Source organism: Equus quagga, chromosome 8 (assembly GCF_021613505.1).
Source record: "Equus quagga isolate Etosha38 chromosome 8, UCLA_HA_Equagga_1.0, whole genome shotgun sequence".
In the NCBI taxonomy this organism is placed as follows: domain Eukaryota; kingdom Metazoa; phylum Chordata; class Mammalia; order Perissodactyla; family Equidae; genus Equus; species Equus quagga.
In genome coordinates, this window is record NC_060274.1 from 126492629 (window position 1) to 126506151 (window position 13523).

At 57.1% G+C, this 13523-nt stretch overlaps 1 protein-coding gene across 7 annotated transcripts in view; it reads right to left on the reverse strand.

Annotated features, from left to right (window-relative positions):
- Positions 1-13523, reverse strand: part of SMARCD3 (SWI/SNF related, matrix associated, actin dependent regulator of chromatin, subfamily d, member 3) — a 33305-nt gene that overhangs the window by 8540 nt on the left and 11242 nt on the right. For 2 of the 7 annotated variants that reach the window (XM_046669768.1, XM_046669767.1), the window contains exon 1: positions 1121-1646. The exons of 1 other annotated variant lie outside the window; for it this stretch is intronic. In XM_046669768.1, the coding sequence (XP_046525724.1) occupies positions 1121-1198 (78 nt within the window). In that variant the 5' untranslated portion in view covers positions 1199-1646. Of the gene's footprint in view, positions 1-1120; positions 1672-13523 lie in introns of those variants that run through there. 4 more of the 7 variants (XM_046669763.1, XM_046669766.1, XM_046669765.1 and 1 more) reach the window with 4 other exon arrangements.

Genomic DNA, 13523 nt, shown 5'->3' on the forward strand with positions numbered 1-13523 from the left:
AGAAGCCCCTTTCCCCTATCAGCTGCTCTCCCACTTATCAAGGCCAGCAAGACTCACTGATCTGCAGAAGAGGCCCTGAGAGGGAGGCTTCCAGAGCCCCCAGACAGCGGTGCCAGCTACCAAGGAAGGGCCAAGATTCTAGGGACTCTGGGCTCCCTCACTGAGAACATGCTTTCCTTGGGGTCACAACCAAATTTGGCCACAGTGAACCTGACTGCTTCCTCTATACCCGCCTCCAACCCCAGCACCCATCCCACGTCCCAGAGCCCCTGCCTCTCCCATTGCACTGCCCTCCACACCCCTCCCAACCTGGCCCCTGTTGCCTCAGCCTGAGTCCCCCATCTGCTTAGGTCGCCGTGTGCTTCCTCAGCTCCCTGCGTGCCTTCCAAGTCTGCTCGTGGCAGGACGTGCTGCCCTGCCCCTTTGGTCCCTAGGCCTAACGTCCCTGACTCCAGCCCTTCCTTCACACCTTTGAGGCATTAAGGACATCAGCTTCTGGTGGCCAAGTCTGCCAAGGGGATCCTCAGACCCCTTAACTTGGGGTCTGTCCCTAGAGAGAGCCTCTCTCTGACCCTGATGGCAGAGGCCATCAGCAAAGCCCCAGAGCCCTCCTGCCAGGAGGCAGAGGTTGTTCAGACAGAGAGCTTCCCGCCCAGTGCCTCCAGGGTCACCTGCTCCTTGCTCCCGAGCCACAATCAGAGAGACACTGTCCCAATGGATGAACAGACAGCCCAGCCCATCGGATGCCATGTCCCCCACCCCCACCCCCAGGACAGGGGTAACACCTGGGCCCACAAGGAAAAGAACGGAAGACAACACGTCTGGTACAGAGGGGATGCCCCCACTTGAGGGGGACAACCCCCAAGTCCCACCCCCAGCCCCTGACAAGAACCCATGCAAACGCCTCCCTTCCCCGCTCGGACACCCATCCCCGGCTGGCCGCCTGACGACGTGTTCGGGTGCCAGGGCGCCAGCACAGTCGCGGAGCTGGGCCGCGGGCCGTGGCGCCCCCCGCTAGAGGGGTGGGAGAGCGGGAGCCCCCTCCCGGCCCCTCCCGATCATCCCTCCATTCAGCCCGAGCCAGCTCCTCACCCTCCCCCGCTAACTTTCCCCCACTCACCACCCCATGGACCAGAAACTCAAAAAGTTTGCTTTTCGTGGCTTTGCGCGCCCCTCCGGCAACTTCGTCCGCGGCCATCGGGGTGGGCTCAGCGGCTCCTCTCACTCTCTCTCTCTCTTCCTCTTTCTTTCCCTTTTCTGCCTTTTTTTTTCCTCCAACTCTCCCCTCTGAGTCCTGCTGGGCTCTCTCACACTTCTACTCGAGCGGAGTGGGGAGGGGGCCCCTTCAGGGCTGCCCTGACGGCCCACGGCCCACGCCGCCGCCGCCGCCCGCCCGCCGCCGCCGCCGCCGCCGCCGCCGCGGCTGCCGCATTCCTGCACTGATAAGACAGAAATAGTCCGGCGGCCCGGGGTCTGCCTGTTGACTCGGCGGGGACAGAAAAGCCTGCCTTTCCAACCCTCGCTGTCCAAACAGCGCAGATAAGCAGCGAGGCACGCCGGCAAGCCCGGCTCCTGGGCGCTGGGCAGCGCCACTGCAGCCCGAGGCCGGCCGAGGGCCGCGGGGAGGCGGCGCGAGGAGGGGACGCAAGGGGAGGTGGCGGGGGGCTCGCCGGCCACCCGGGCTCTCGCCACGAATAGTTTCTCAGTTAGAGAATTCGCCAGCAGGGCCAGGCAGGGAACAGTGAGTTCCAACTTTCCCCCCAAGTGGCTCCTGCTGCATTTCTGAGGCCCTTTCCCCAGAGACCTGGCAGGCCAAGTAGGGAAACATTCGCTGGAAGGAATCCGGGGGGGAGCCTGAGCCCAGAGGAGGCCTTCCTCCTGCACCAGGCCGGCAGTGGTGGGTGTGCCCAGGGAGGCGGTGTCCCCCTGCGTCCACGGATGTGTGCGCCCTTGTCTCACCCGCCGTGTGTGTCTGCACCCTCGTGTGGGCACGGCGCGGTGGCGGTGGGTGTGGATGTTTATGTGCGTGCACAGACAAATGCCGTCTCTGTGTGCCTCCCTCCACGAGAGCCTTTAGTGCGTGTGCGCGCGTGCGGGTGCGTGTGTGGCAGGACATGGCCTGTGTCTTCCAGCGCCGTGTGAGTCTATTTCTGGGGATGTGAGTCTTTGTTTGTCTCCATGTGAGAAAGTGAGGGCAATAGGGGAAGTATTTCAGAAAGAGGGAGGTGGACTGGGCTCATGAGAACAGGAAGAGAAGTGTGGGGGAGGCAAGGAGCTGGGGTGGGTGCCTGGGTGGCTGGGTGGAGAGAGTGAGGCAAGCAGGGCCTGATGGCTTTGGAATGGAGTGTGGGTGGGGGTAGGGGACTCAGGGGAGTTGGGCCCGCTGGGTATGGTAGGGCCAGTCTCAAAACCCCCAAGAAAGGAGAGGTAGGGGTGGGGTTATGAGGGAGTCCCAGGAGGGGCCAAGCGGAGGAAGCTGGCAGTCCCTGGGGTACAGGAGGGACAGGAAGCAGGAGGAGCAAATCCTGAGATCCCCAGGCTGGGAGCCCTGGTCCCGCCCATGCCCTCAAAGGCCACACCCCTCTCCTCCTGGAGGATGAGCCCACAGCTTTGGGACAGCAGTGGGTCAGGTTTATGGGCCTCCTGGGGCTGCAGTGTCAGAATCCAGGTGAGGATGGGGCGATGCCTGGCAGAATGTGTTGGAAAACTTATTTGAAGTTAGACCCTGAAGACCCAGCATTATGCTGGGGGTTCCTGACCCTTAACCCTTCAAAATGCCTTTAGAGGTCAGGACAAAGAACCGAGGGAGTGTTTTTTGCCTGCAGCCTGATTTCCTCGGGCCCTGGTTGTGCATCTGGCTGTCACTGTCCATTTAGGTGCCCAGTGTCAATCCCCTGAAAGGTCAGAGAGGGTTTGTGGTCCCGGATGCCCCTCCTCTACTGCTGGCTTAGCAGGGGACCTAGAGATCCCATTCCTGCCAAATCTCTACCTAGGCTTCCCCCAGGACCCCCACATACAGACACCAGGCCCTTTTGGGGTGGGGATGGGTGAGTAGTTACCATGGGCCATGATGGCAGCTGCTGGTAACCTGGGGAGGTAATCTCTCTAGTCTGTAAGCTAACCTCCAAAACCCCTCACTTATTCCCATTTCTAAGCCTCTGCTCCCGCTACTCTTTTGCCTGGAATCCCTCTGCCTGTCCAGAACACATTCACTGTTTAAAACCCAGCTCTGGCCCCACCTCCCCCAGGGAAGCCTTCCCTGGTCCCACTCCTATGTGTGGATCTTTCCCTTCTCCGAATGCCCTTGCCATCTGTCCTGCGCCATGGATCAGCGCTTGACTGACTCGTGTCTGAGGTGCCCTGTGGTTCGTGTGGATTAGATGTGGTTTCCCAAATAGGCTGCATCCCCCTCAAGTCAGAGACCAGTCTTTAAGTCCCACTGTCCCCTCATGCCTGGACACGGGGACGTGACCTAACCAGATGTCTGCTAACACTTGCAACCACCCAAAGCCCAGTGGGCCAGTGAACAGAGCTCATACTCTGACGCTTACCTGAAACTGTGGGTCACCATGGACACCCCCACCTGCCATGGGTGCTTCTAGCATGAACATGTGAACCCACGGGCCTTGGAGGTTCTAGGGGACTGGGCAGGGGTAGACACCTCTAGGCTTCGTGTAAAGCGCAGAGGTCTCAACCTTTGGAGAGGCCTTTTGGGGAAAGAAGACAGCAGAGGAGGTGGATGGGCATCCCAGACTGGGCAGCTGAAAAGTCTGAGGAAGGGGCATGAAGGACAGTGGGAACACCAGCATTTGTGAGGGGCTGGTCTTGGGGGTGGAGGAGACTGCAGGAGATGGTTAGACCAAGGGCTCTGGCGGTACTCGAGGAGAAGCCCCTAAGTCATTCATGTCCACCAATAACCCGCTCCCAGGCCACCCCAGGACCAGGGCCTCCCCCTGTAGCTCCCTCTCTGGGAGACATTCTTATGGTGCACAGACAACAGATACATGGCGCATACATGCCCCCGAGGCACACACCAATGCAAACACCAGACGGACAAGGAGCCACATGGATTTGCACACACAGTCACACCTTGACTACCTCCACATCCCACTTGCAAGGCACAATTCACAAGGCACCCGCCAGCAGACACGTTTGCATGCTGCTTTTACAGGGGCGACCCCAGGTGTGAGGACACCAGGGAGCCTTCAGCCTAGAAAGCAGAGGCGCCAGTGTGGGTGCCCCGGCCAGGACTCCCACCTCACAAAGGCCAGGATCCCCTAAGCTCAGCCCCAGAAGGGCCCTCAGCAGTGCCACGCCGCCGGCTCCTGCCGGGTGGCAAGGAGGCTCAGGGAAAGCCCCGATGCCAGCGGGCAGGGGGCTTTCCTCCCGGCCGGACTAGACCCTTATGCGCGGCTGACTAGCCCAGGCCGTGCTCCGGGCAGGCCGTGTGCGTGTCCGGGCAGAGGGCGGCCGCCCGGCGGCCCGGAGCCGGAGTCCCCCCTGCCGTCCCCCCATCTCTCCTTCCCTCGCCGAAGCACCACCAGCACCAAATGGCAAAGCGCCTCTCCCCGCGCAGGGAGAGATGCGCCGCGGCCGGCGGGACGGGCTCGGCGGCGGCCCCCCCACCGCGCCCGAGCGCCGGGGGCACGTCCCGGCCCGCAGCCGCCCGCCCTCGCCCTCGCCCGCCGGGGGCCGGGACAGCGGCGGGAGCCGGCCCGGAGCCGGCCTGGGCATGCGCACTGCGGCCTCCCTCCCGGTGAAGGTCAGCCCAGGGCCTAGCTGCAGGACTCAGAGGCGGCGGGGGGGAGGCAGAGGAGGGAGGAGGGATGCAGCGAAGAGACTTAACTCCTTCCCTGCGGGAAGATGGCCACCGAGGCTGGGGCCAGAGCCCAGAGTCTCACCCTCCCCGCCTTCTATGGAGGTCCCATTAAGGGGTCCCAGCTCAGGGGGAGGGGGGAGGAGGCGAAGAGGGAGGGAGAATGGAAGAAGGCGGCTAGAAGGAGAGGAGGGAAGCTGGAAGGGGAGCGGGAGGAAGGCAAGGGAGGAACAAAGGAAACCAGACTGAAGGGAGAGACCTCTTCCCGCTGCCCCTTTTCCCTACACCGCCAGCAATAAAGCTTTTCTTAGCGGAATGAAATTACCCTCACGGATAGAGTGTGTGTGTGTGTGTGTGTGTGAGACAGAGACAGAGACAGAGAGACAGAGAATGGGAGAGAGACGAAAGTGAGACCACCTGGAGCTCTCAGGCTGAGGACCCCTGATTTCTATGTTCTGGCCCATCCCTAAACCCAGCCCCCACTTTCTCCTCTGGTCACTAAACCCCAGGACATGCCAGGGGACCCAGTCTACCTGTCTTGCCTAAGTCCCAGGCCCCCAGGGAACCCTGACTAGACCTTGGGGCCAGGCCCAGCCTCCGGAGATGGATGGAGGGGCGTCTCCACCTTAACGCCCACCTCTAGTGAGGGACTTCTTCCAGCCAGCAACAGGACATTGGCAGACCAGACCAGGGGCATCGTGGCATAGTCCTCCTCCTCCTCCTGGCTACCCCACTGCTCTCCCCAGGCCAGAGCGGCGCTGGGTACCTCCCTCTTTGTGCCAGAATGTTTCTGTGCCCAGGACACCCTCTGCTACTATCAAGGGGGCAGTCTGTCTCTCTGTGTGACTTCGCCTTTCTGTGTCAGTTTTGCAAACGCACACAAGAGAGACAAATATGATAGAAAGAAGCAAAAAAAAAAAACAAAGAAAAAGTAGGACACCTAAACAGTTATGTGACCTTGGGCAAGTCGCTATCCCTGTCTGCCCCTCAGCTTCCTCAGGAGTAAAAGGAGGGGTGTAGTCAGAGGATTCTAGGGCCTTCCTGCCCTGAAATCCAAGGATTCCATAAGACAGAGACGGGAACCAGGGCAGACAAGGCAGGAGGGAGAGAGACAGAGACACAGAGAAGCAGGCCCACACCAAGTAAGGGATGCTGCCAATCGGCAATGAAGCCTGGTCCCTGTCACACACACCACCATGCTGTCAGCCTCCTGCCAGGAGGGCAAGGCGTTGCCTTGGGGTCCCAGAGGCCTGCATGATAAGCAGGTGCATGATAAAGCTTAGTTGAATAAGTCCTTCCTCTCTTTGCCAGCCGTGCGTTCCCTCAGTCTCATGGGGCGCTCTGGGACCCCCTCCCGGCCCCTCACATACACCTCACACGTCATCACTGCAAACATCAGGATGCTGAAAGTGCCGGTCGCAGGAAGAGCGAAGAGCTGGGCCTCTCAGGCTCTAAGTATCCGTAGGCCCGGAGGGAAGGCACATTTTGGATTCACAGCAAGTTTTCTCTCACTCTCCTCATGGCCGCCATTAATTAAGTCATTTCTCGTAGCAGTTCACACCTAACAACTGTGGCGCTGTGCAAAAACAAGCCACCCTGGCCTGGTCCCCATGTTGGCAAGGATGGGGTTGGTCTGTGGGGCGGTGTTTATGGGGGATCCTGAAGGGTGCTATAACTGCCCCAGCCCACCTCCTGTGGCCCAGGGGGTGGTACACGGGGCGTGGCTCTGCCTGGTGGGGTGGCAGGTAGGGGTCCCACAGGACCATCCTCACTCCTGACCCGCCCGTCTCCCTCTGGACCAACTGGCTTGTGGAGCTAGATTCAGGGCCAAAAGCAAGAGGGATCTGTGGCCTCGGGACTCACAGGCTGTCACGATTCCAAGCTACAGCGAGCCCCTCCCTCTCCTCCTCCCAGAGTATGGGCGCCTAGCTTGCTCCACTGGTTGCCCGGCAGCCAGGGCTGGGAAACCCACCCATCCCCACAACACCCTCTGTCTGGCTGAAGCCATCACTCCTGCCCTGCTCACGCCCCACAGCTCCTAGGCCCCGGCCTTCCTCTCCCTTGGCAGACAGCAGCCCCATCCTAACACCTCTGATTCCTCTCCCCTCTCACAGCTCAGTGCTCCATCGTGACCACGGTCAGGACAATCTCCTTGTGGCCTAATGTCCCGTCCCTCACCCCAGGAAGCTTCTGAGGCCTCAGTGACTGCTCTGACCAGGTGATCAGAGGGAATTCTGCCATACACTACATTCTGAGGTCTAGGATGTCACCTGAGTGAAGAAAATTGAATAGAAAAAAAATTCATCTGTATTTCCTTAAAGAATTTTTTTGGGAAATTAAACCAAATGGGCAGTGGCACGTATAGACAAAACATCCATGGAAGCAACATGCAGACCTGGTCTCCCAGATGCCTTCAACTCCCTTAGGAGTCAGAGGTGAGCCCTGCTCACAGGGTCTGAAAGGGCACTTTCCGTTCTGCATTGCCCGTCCCCGCTCCTAGCCCGACACTCTGCCTCTGTGCCATGGTCTGTCTTGAGTGCACCTGCCTTACTGGCATCATGCCCTTCTTCCCTGACTGGGTCAGGCGTCACAGAAAGTCCCAGACTCCCCTCAACTCCTGCACTCTCACCTCCATAGAGCCCTGTGTACCCCTTTCTGCTCCCATCTCCCACCAACCTGAACCCTTCTACTGCATGGTCTGTCCTAAGTAAAATTTCCACTACACTCAGCCACCTCTGTGAACGCGCTTTGGCCTTCTTGCTACAGAAGCCGGGCTCCCCGCTGAGGAACGCTTCCGCTGAAACCTTCCATGTGGTGGCAGTGTTTCCCCCAGAGCCTTGACGTGGGGTAGGGACCCTCCTTGCCCCTCACTGCTGCTTCCAGACCCCTGCCTTTGCATCTTACCCCCCAACACAGCACCTCATCTCTTGAGCGTTTTAGCTCCTGGCTCACTGTCACTCCCTCTAGCATGACTCCTGTCCTCTTCTTTCTGCTTTTCGGGATCTGCATGGATGGTCCTTCCCACACCTCTGGTCTCTCAGTTACTTGGCCACCTCTCCTCTAGTGATCCCCCAGCCTTCCTCAGCCACTCACTCCAGAGTCATCTCTTGGACCTTATAATTCCAGCAACCACAGCCCCTCACCCCTAATATCAGTCGTCAGCACCCAATTCTCTGACCACCATCTCCTTTCTTTCCAGCTCACTCTGTCCAGAAACCTGACCCCCAGAGCCCACGACTCTGCTGGAGACCCCAGTCCTCTTCTCTGACCCTCACCCCTCATCACAACCACACCCTTACATACATACATAAATTTACCATTTTAACCTCTCTTGCATATACTCTTGACTCTCTTACTTAAGAGTTAAATCCAGCTTCACTAACTGTACTCCTCTGCACCCTGGCACTGAACGTGGCTGGAGAGAGACACACAACCGCCCTGAGCTGGTCTCACTGTCATTTCAGGAGCATGGCCATCAACGGCCCCAGCTGCCCAGGTGTCCCACTCTTGCCCTAGTCTGTTCACGTCCTTTCCTGCTCCCACTCCCCTCCAGGAGTTTTTCACATCTTCTCCCTCCTCCAACCTCCAACTCTTCCTCCCCCCTCCTCACTCCCAGCTGATGCCCTTGCTTCTCACTTCCCTGAGAAAACAGAAGCTTCTGAAGAACTTCCAGAGACTCCCTTCACATCGTCCCACCTCCCACCAACCCCTCCCAGTTCCTACAGCTGAGTTATCTGTGCTCTGGTCTAAAGCTGGCCATCCCCTGTATACTAGCTCCCTGCCCCTCTGACACCCTCAAGGACATTGCTCCCGCACTTCTCTCCCACACCAGCACATCATCAGCTCTCCCCTCTCTACTGGATTACTCCCATCAGCACGCAGAAGTACTGGCATTTTCCCACCTGAAAAAAACTCTCATAACCCTGCTTATCCCATCGGTTACTGCCTAGTTGCAACAAAACTTCTCAAAAGAGTTGTCTACATTTGCTGTCTTCAGTTCTCCCTGAATCCCAATCCCTTCAGGTACTCATCCTACTACTCCACTGAAAATGGTCTTATCAGGGCCACCAATGACCTCCCTGTTGCCAAACGCAACCATCAGTTCTCAGGCATCATCCTGCTCAACCAACTGCAGCATTCAACACAGGTCAGCACTCTCCTCTTTGAAATACTTTCTTCCCTTGACTTATAGGACACTTATCTCTCTCTTGGTTTTCCTCTTGCATCCCTAGCTATCCCTTCTCAGTCTCCTTGGATGTTCAGCTCTCCTTCCCTTTCAGTGTTGGAGTGCCTTGGGGCTCAGTCCTTGGTCCTCTTCACTTCTCCACAATCGCTTCCTTGGCAATCTCATCCATCATCTAATCTCATAGCTTTAGATACCATCTATATGTTGGCAACTCCAGAAGTTTTCCTCCAGCCTAGTCCTCTCTCTCAATCCTTAGACTCATGTATCCAATTGTCTACTCAAGACGTCCACCTGGATTTTTTGTGTGTGTGTGAGGAAGATTGGCCCTGAGCTAACATCTGTGGCAATCTTCCTCTATTTTGTATGGGGGACACCACCACAGCATGGCCTGATGAGCAGTGCCTAAGTCCATGCCCAGGATCCAAACCTGAGAACCCCGGGCTGCCGAAGCAGAGCATGTGAACTTAACCACTATGCCACGGGGCTGGCCCCTCCACCTGGACCTTTGATCTTTAATAGATAGCTCGAACTTAATATGCCCACAGTGAAACTCCTGCTCTTCCACCTCAAACATGGCTCTCTACCCACAGTCCTCGCCCTCCTTGCCATTGCTCAAGCCCACAACCTTGGAATGATCCTGGAATCCTGTCTTTCTCTCACATCCCACATCCAATCTGCAGGCCAGTCCTGTTGGCTCTGGATCCAGAATCCAAGCCCTCTCACCTCCCACTGCGACCACCCTGGTCCAATCCGTGAATACTAAATAGCTTGCTTCCGCCCTCCCTCCAAAAGTCTATTCTCAACCTGGCAACCAGAGTAGTCCTTTTAAAAAGGAGTCGGATCACATCGCTTCTCTGCTCAAAACTCTCCCAAGGCCCCCATCTTACTCCGAGTGAGGGCCAAGGTCCTATAGTTCACAGGATCCAGGCCCATCGCCACTCTCTGCTCCCTCTGTACCCTCACTTCCTGCCACTCCCTCACTGTTCTCTCTGCCCCAGCCTCTGGCTTCCTTGTGGTTCTTCAGAAACTCCAGGCATTCACCAGCCTTGGGGCTTTGAGCCTGCTGTCCTCTCCACCTGGGACACTCTTCCTCCAGCTGTCTGCATGGCTAACTCCCTTACCTCCTAAAGTCTGTCCAAATGACCCCTTCTCAATGGGGCACAATCTAGCCACCCTATTAAAAACTGCAGGCTTCCCCCTCCCCTCCACCCTCCTTATCTCTTTTATTCTGCTCAATTTCCTCCCATAGCATGGCACACCTTCCACCATTCTACATAATCTACTTACTTTCGATGTTAGTGTTTAACTTCTCCTTCCCCCATTAGAATGAGAGCTCCAAAAAGGCAGGGGTCTTTATGTCTTGTATGCAGATAAATCCCAAGTATCTGGTACGTGGTAGAGACCCTAATATCTCAAAGGTGTGTAGAGAGAGCCCACTCCACGTCAACTCGGGATTTCTAGCATGCTTCCAAATGCTGGATGATGTTCCAGTCTGAGCTCATGTTATCACAGAATTAATAATATCATCTCCACTCTGTACCAGACTGGACTGTTGAACAAGCACTTTCACGCACAGAGACCCATCAGGTGGATACTAGGATTCCCACTCTGAAGATAAGGGAAAGGAGGCTCTAAAAAGCCATGTGACTTGCCGAAAGTCACTGTGCTATTATGCGGTGGGGCTGGGACTGCAAATTGGGTCTCGCAGCCTCAATGTCCCTGGGTTCTCTCCCTCATCCCACGCTGCCTCCTGATGTCCCCTTGTGCAGTGCCTGCCTGCTGGGGATAGTCACACACACACACACAGACCCCTCCACCTTCCCCAAACACCTGCTTTTTAAAGAAGGAAATGGAGATCCCCGGAGGCCTATACATTTAAGCTGAATTATCTTCATTTATCTTTTAAAATATACCGCCAAAAACCTCAAGCAGATTGTTTCAAACATTGGGAATATAAATTCTAGAAGATTTGCTGTCAAGGTATCTAAAATAAATGTGTTTGAGGAAGAACCTTTAGGTCCAGTGTAAGAATTACCTTTTAGCCAAAAATGAATCCTATTTAAACTTGGAACCAGCTGCTGGCTCCTGCGGGCCGAGCAGTGGGCGGTTCAGTGGCTCCTCCTGCCTTATGAGTGGACACACACTTGTGCATCCCTGTAGCTCCTGGGTGGGAAACAGGCACACGGACTGCCACGTCAACATGCCTCGCTGGCCTCCCACCTAGCCACCTCAGTGCGTGCTTCCTTTGGGAACACATGGTTACCTGACCATAGGGCATAGGCAGGCAGCCCTGGGGCAGCCCTAGTGCCACCTTGTCCAGCCTTCCTGGTGCCACTCGGTGGCCATAGGTCTGGAGAACTCAGAGGGTGCAGCCTGGCCTGAGAGGGGTAGGAGAAATGATCTGAGCAAAAAATAAAGGGCTCCACCTATGCTCAGAGGACTGCAGATTTCTTGGGGGACCAGGCAAAGCACGTGGGATTGCGAGAAGGTCTGCAAGCCCTGTCTATAACCAAGGATGTCACGATCAAAGCCAGGCTCAGCCTCTCCCGTGTCCCCACACAGCACACCCTGGAAGTCAGCAGACTGTGCTTTACTCTTGGGCTCAAATACCTGCGGTGTCAGCCAAGAGGCCTCGTGAAGACTCCCCAAAGAGCAGGCCGGGGGGGCGGAGACGGGGGAGGTGGTCTCAGGGCCTGGTCCTGCTTGGCACACTGCCCCTGGTTTCTGCAAACCTTTGTAACTAAGTCTGGCTGGTGCCCCTCACCCACCTGCATAACGAACCGCCTCTGAATCGCTCCTCTGCCTCCCCTCACCCTGTGCCCTTCCTCCCGGATCTGGGCTCTTGCCTCGGCCAGTGCATCTGAGTCTGTCTTGGGCCAGGGCTATGACAATGGGGCCTGACTGCCCTGCTCCAGTTCTTCTGGGGCCCTGTATTCCCCCAGGCCCTGAACCCATTGCCCTGGGTGGGGTCTCTGCAAGCTCCATGGTGTGATGGCTCTGAGCGTGGACTCCAGACGGGCCTTCTCAACTTTGGAAATGCTGACATTTTGGGCTGGATGATTATTGTGGGAGCTGTCTTGTGTACCTTACGATGTCAGGAGCATCCCTGGCATCTATCCAGTAAATTCTACCAGCACCCTCTCCCCAACTCCAATGTGACAAACAAAAATATCTCCCGACATTGTCCTTTGTCCCTGGAAGGTGAAATTGCCCCAGCTTGAGAACCACTGATGTAGAGTCAGACAATCTTGGGTTCACACCTGGCTCGGCCAATGAGTGACCATAACCTGGTACAAGTCACCTGACCTGTCTGAGCCTCATTTTCCTCATCTGCAAGATAGGGAGCCCCACACCTGACTCACGGGTGGATGTGAGGATTAAAATGAGGTCGTGCATGTGCAGAATTCAGCACAGAGTAAACACTTATCAAGCAGTCACTGCTACTACTAGCCTCCTGATGCCAAGCCCGCCTGACCCCACGGGCTCGGCTGCCGCTGCCCTGCCCTGCCTCTGGGTAATGGTGGTCCTGCCACCAACCAACCCCCAGCTAGGTGAGCAGTGAAAACAGGAATCCTTTGCAGGCCTTCAGCTGCGGGTGTTGTCCCAAATGCCCCGGAGGGTACCTGTGAGGGGTTGGCCAGGTGATTATTCATAGTGGCTAATTATGGTGGCTTTGGAAGCCCATGGGGAGTCTGGGTTCTACCCAAACCACTGGAAGCTTCCTTGAGCAGAGAATGACCACTAGTGGTATTAGTTTTTAGGGTGGGTCTTATGTGGGAAGCCTGTGTGAGCAGCCCAGAAACTTGGTAGGGGCTGCAGAAAAGGATGGGGGGAGACATTCAGGAGCCACCACAAGTAGCGAATCAACTGGACTTAAACCTAAGAAGAACTGGTGAGGCCGCTTGCTGGGTCTAGGGAAGCTGAGGTTCGGGAGCTGCTGATGGAGGCATCTGAAGGAGAAGCAGGGCCTCCTCCTGAACCCATCCCCTCCCCTCCTCTGCTGTCCCCACTCCACAGGCTTAGTGAGCACCTACATGTGACTGTCCTATGCAAAGTGCTGCTGACTCACACGCTAGACACACCCTCCGCCCTCGGGACTCAATGAGTTTGAGGACCAGATAGGGACTGATGGGGCCAAAGGCATCGACAGGGTGGGAGATGCAAGAAGCTCATGCCAACTCCTGCCCCAGGATGGCCACAGCTCTGGCACGAGGTAGGGGAGAGTGAAGGACCAGTCCACCCCATTCCAGAGCTCTGGGTTTCCTTATGGAGAAGAGAGGCAATCACCCCCTACCAGCTACCTCCTCAGAGGGGCTGTGGCTTGGTGGGGTATGCAGCCTCAGTGGCAGTGGTGGAGAAGCCAGCAGCTGCAGCCATGCCCCAGGGTGATGGTGGAATCCATGAGTTCCTGGGAGCTGCGCCTCAGGTACTCGGGAGGTAGTGAGGGCATCCAGGGCTCAGCAGCAGCAGCGGAGCTGACTGTGGGGCTGGCTGTAGGGCAGGCTGTGGGCTGACTGTGGG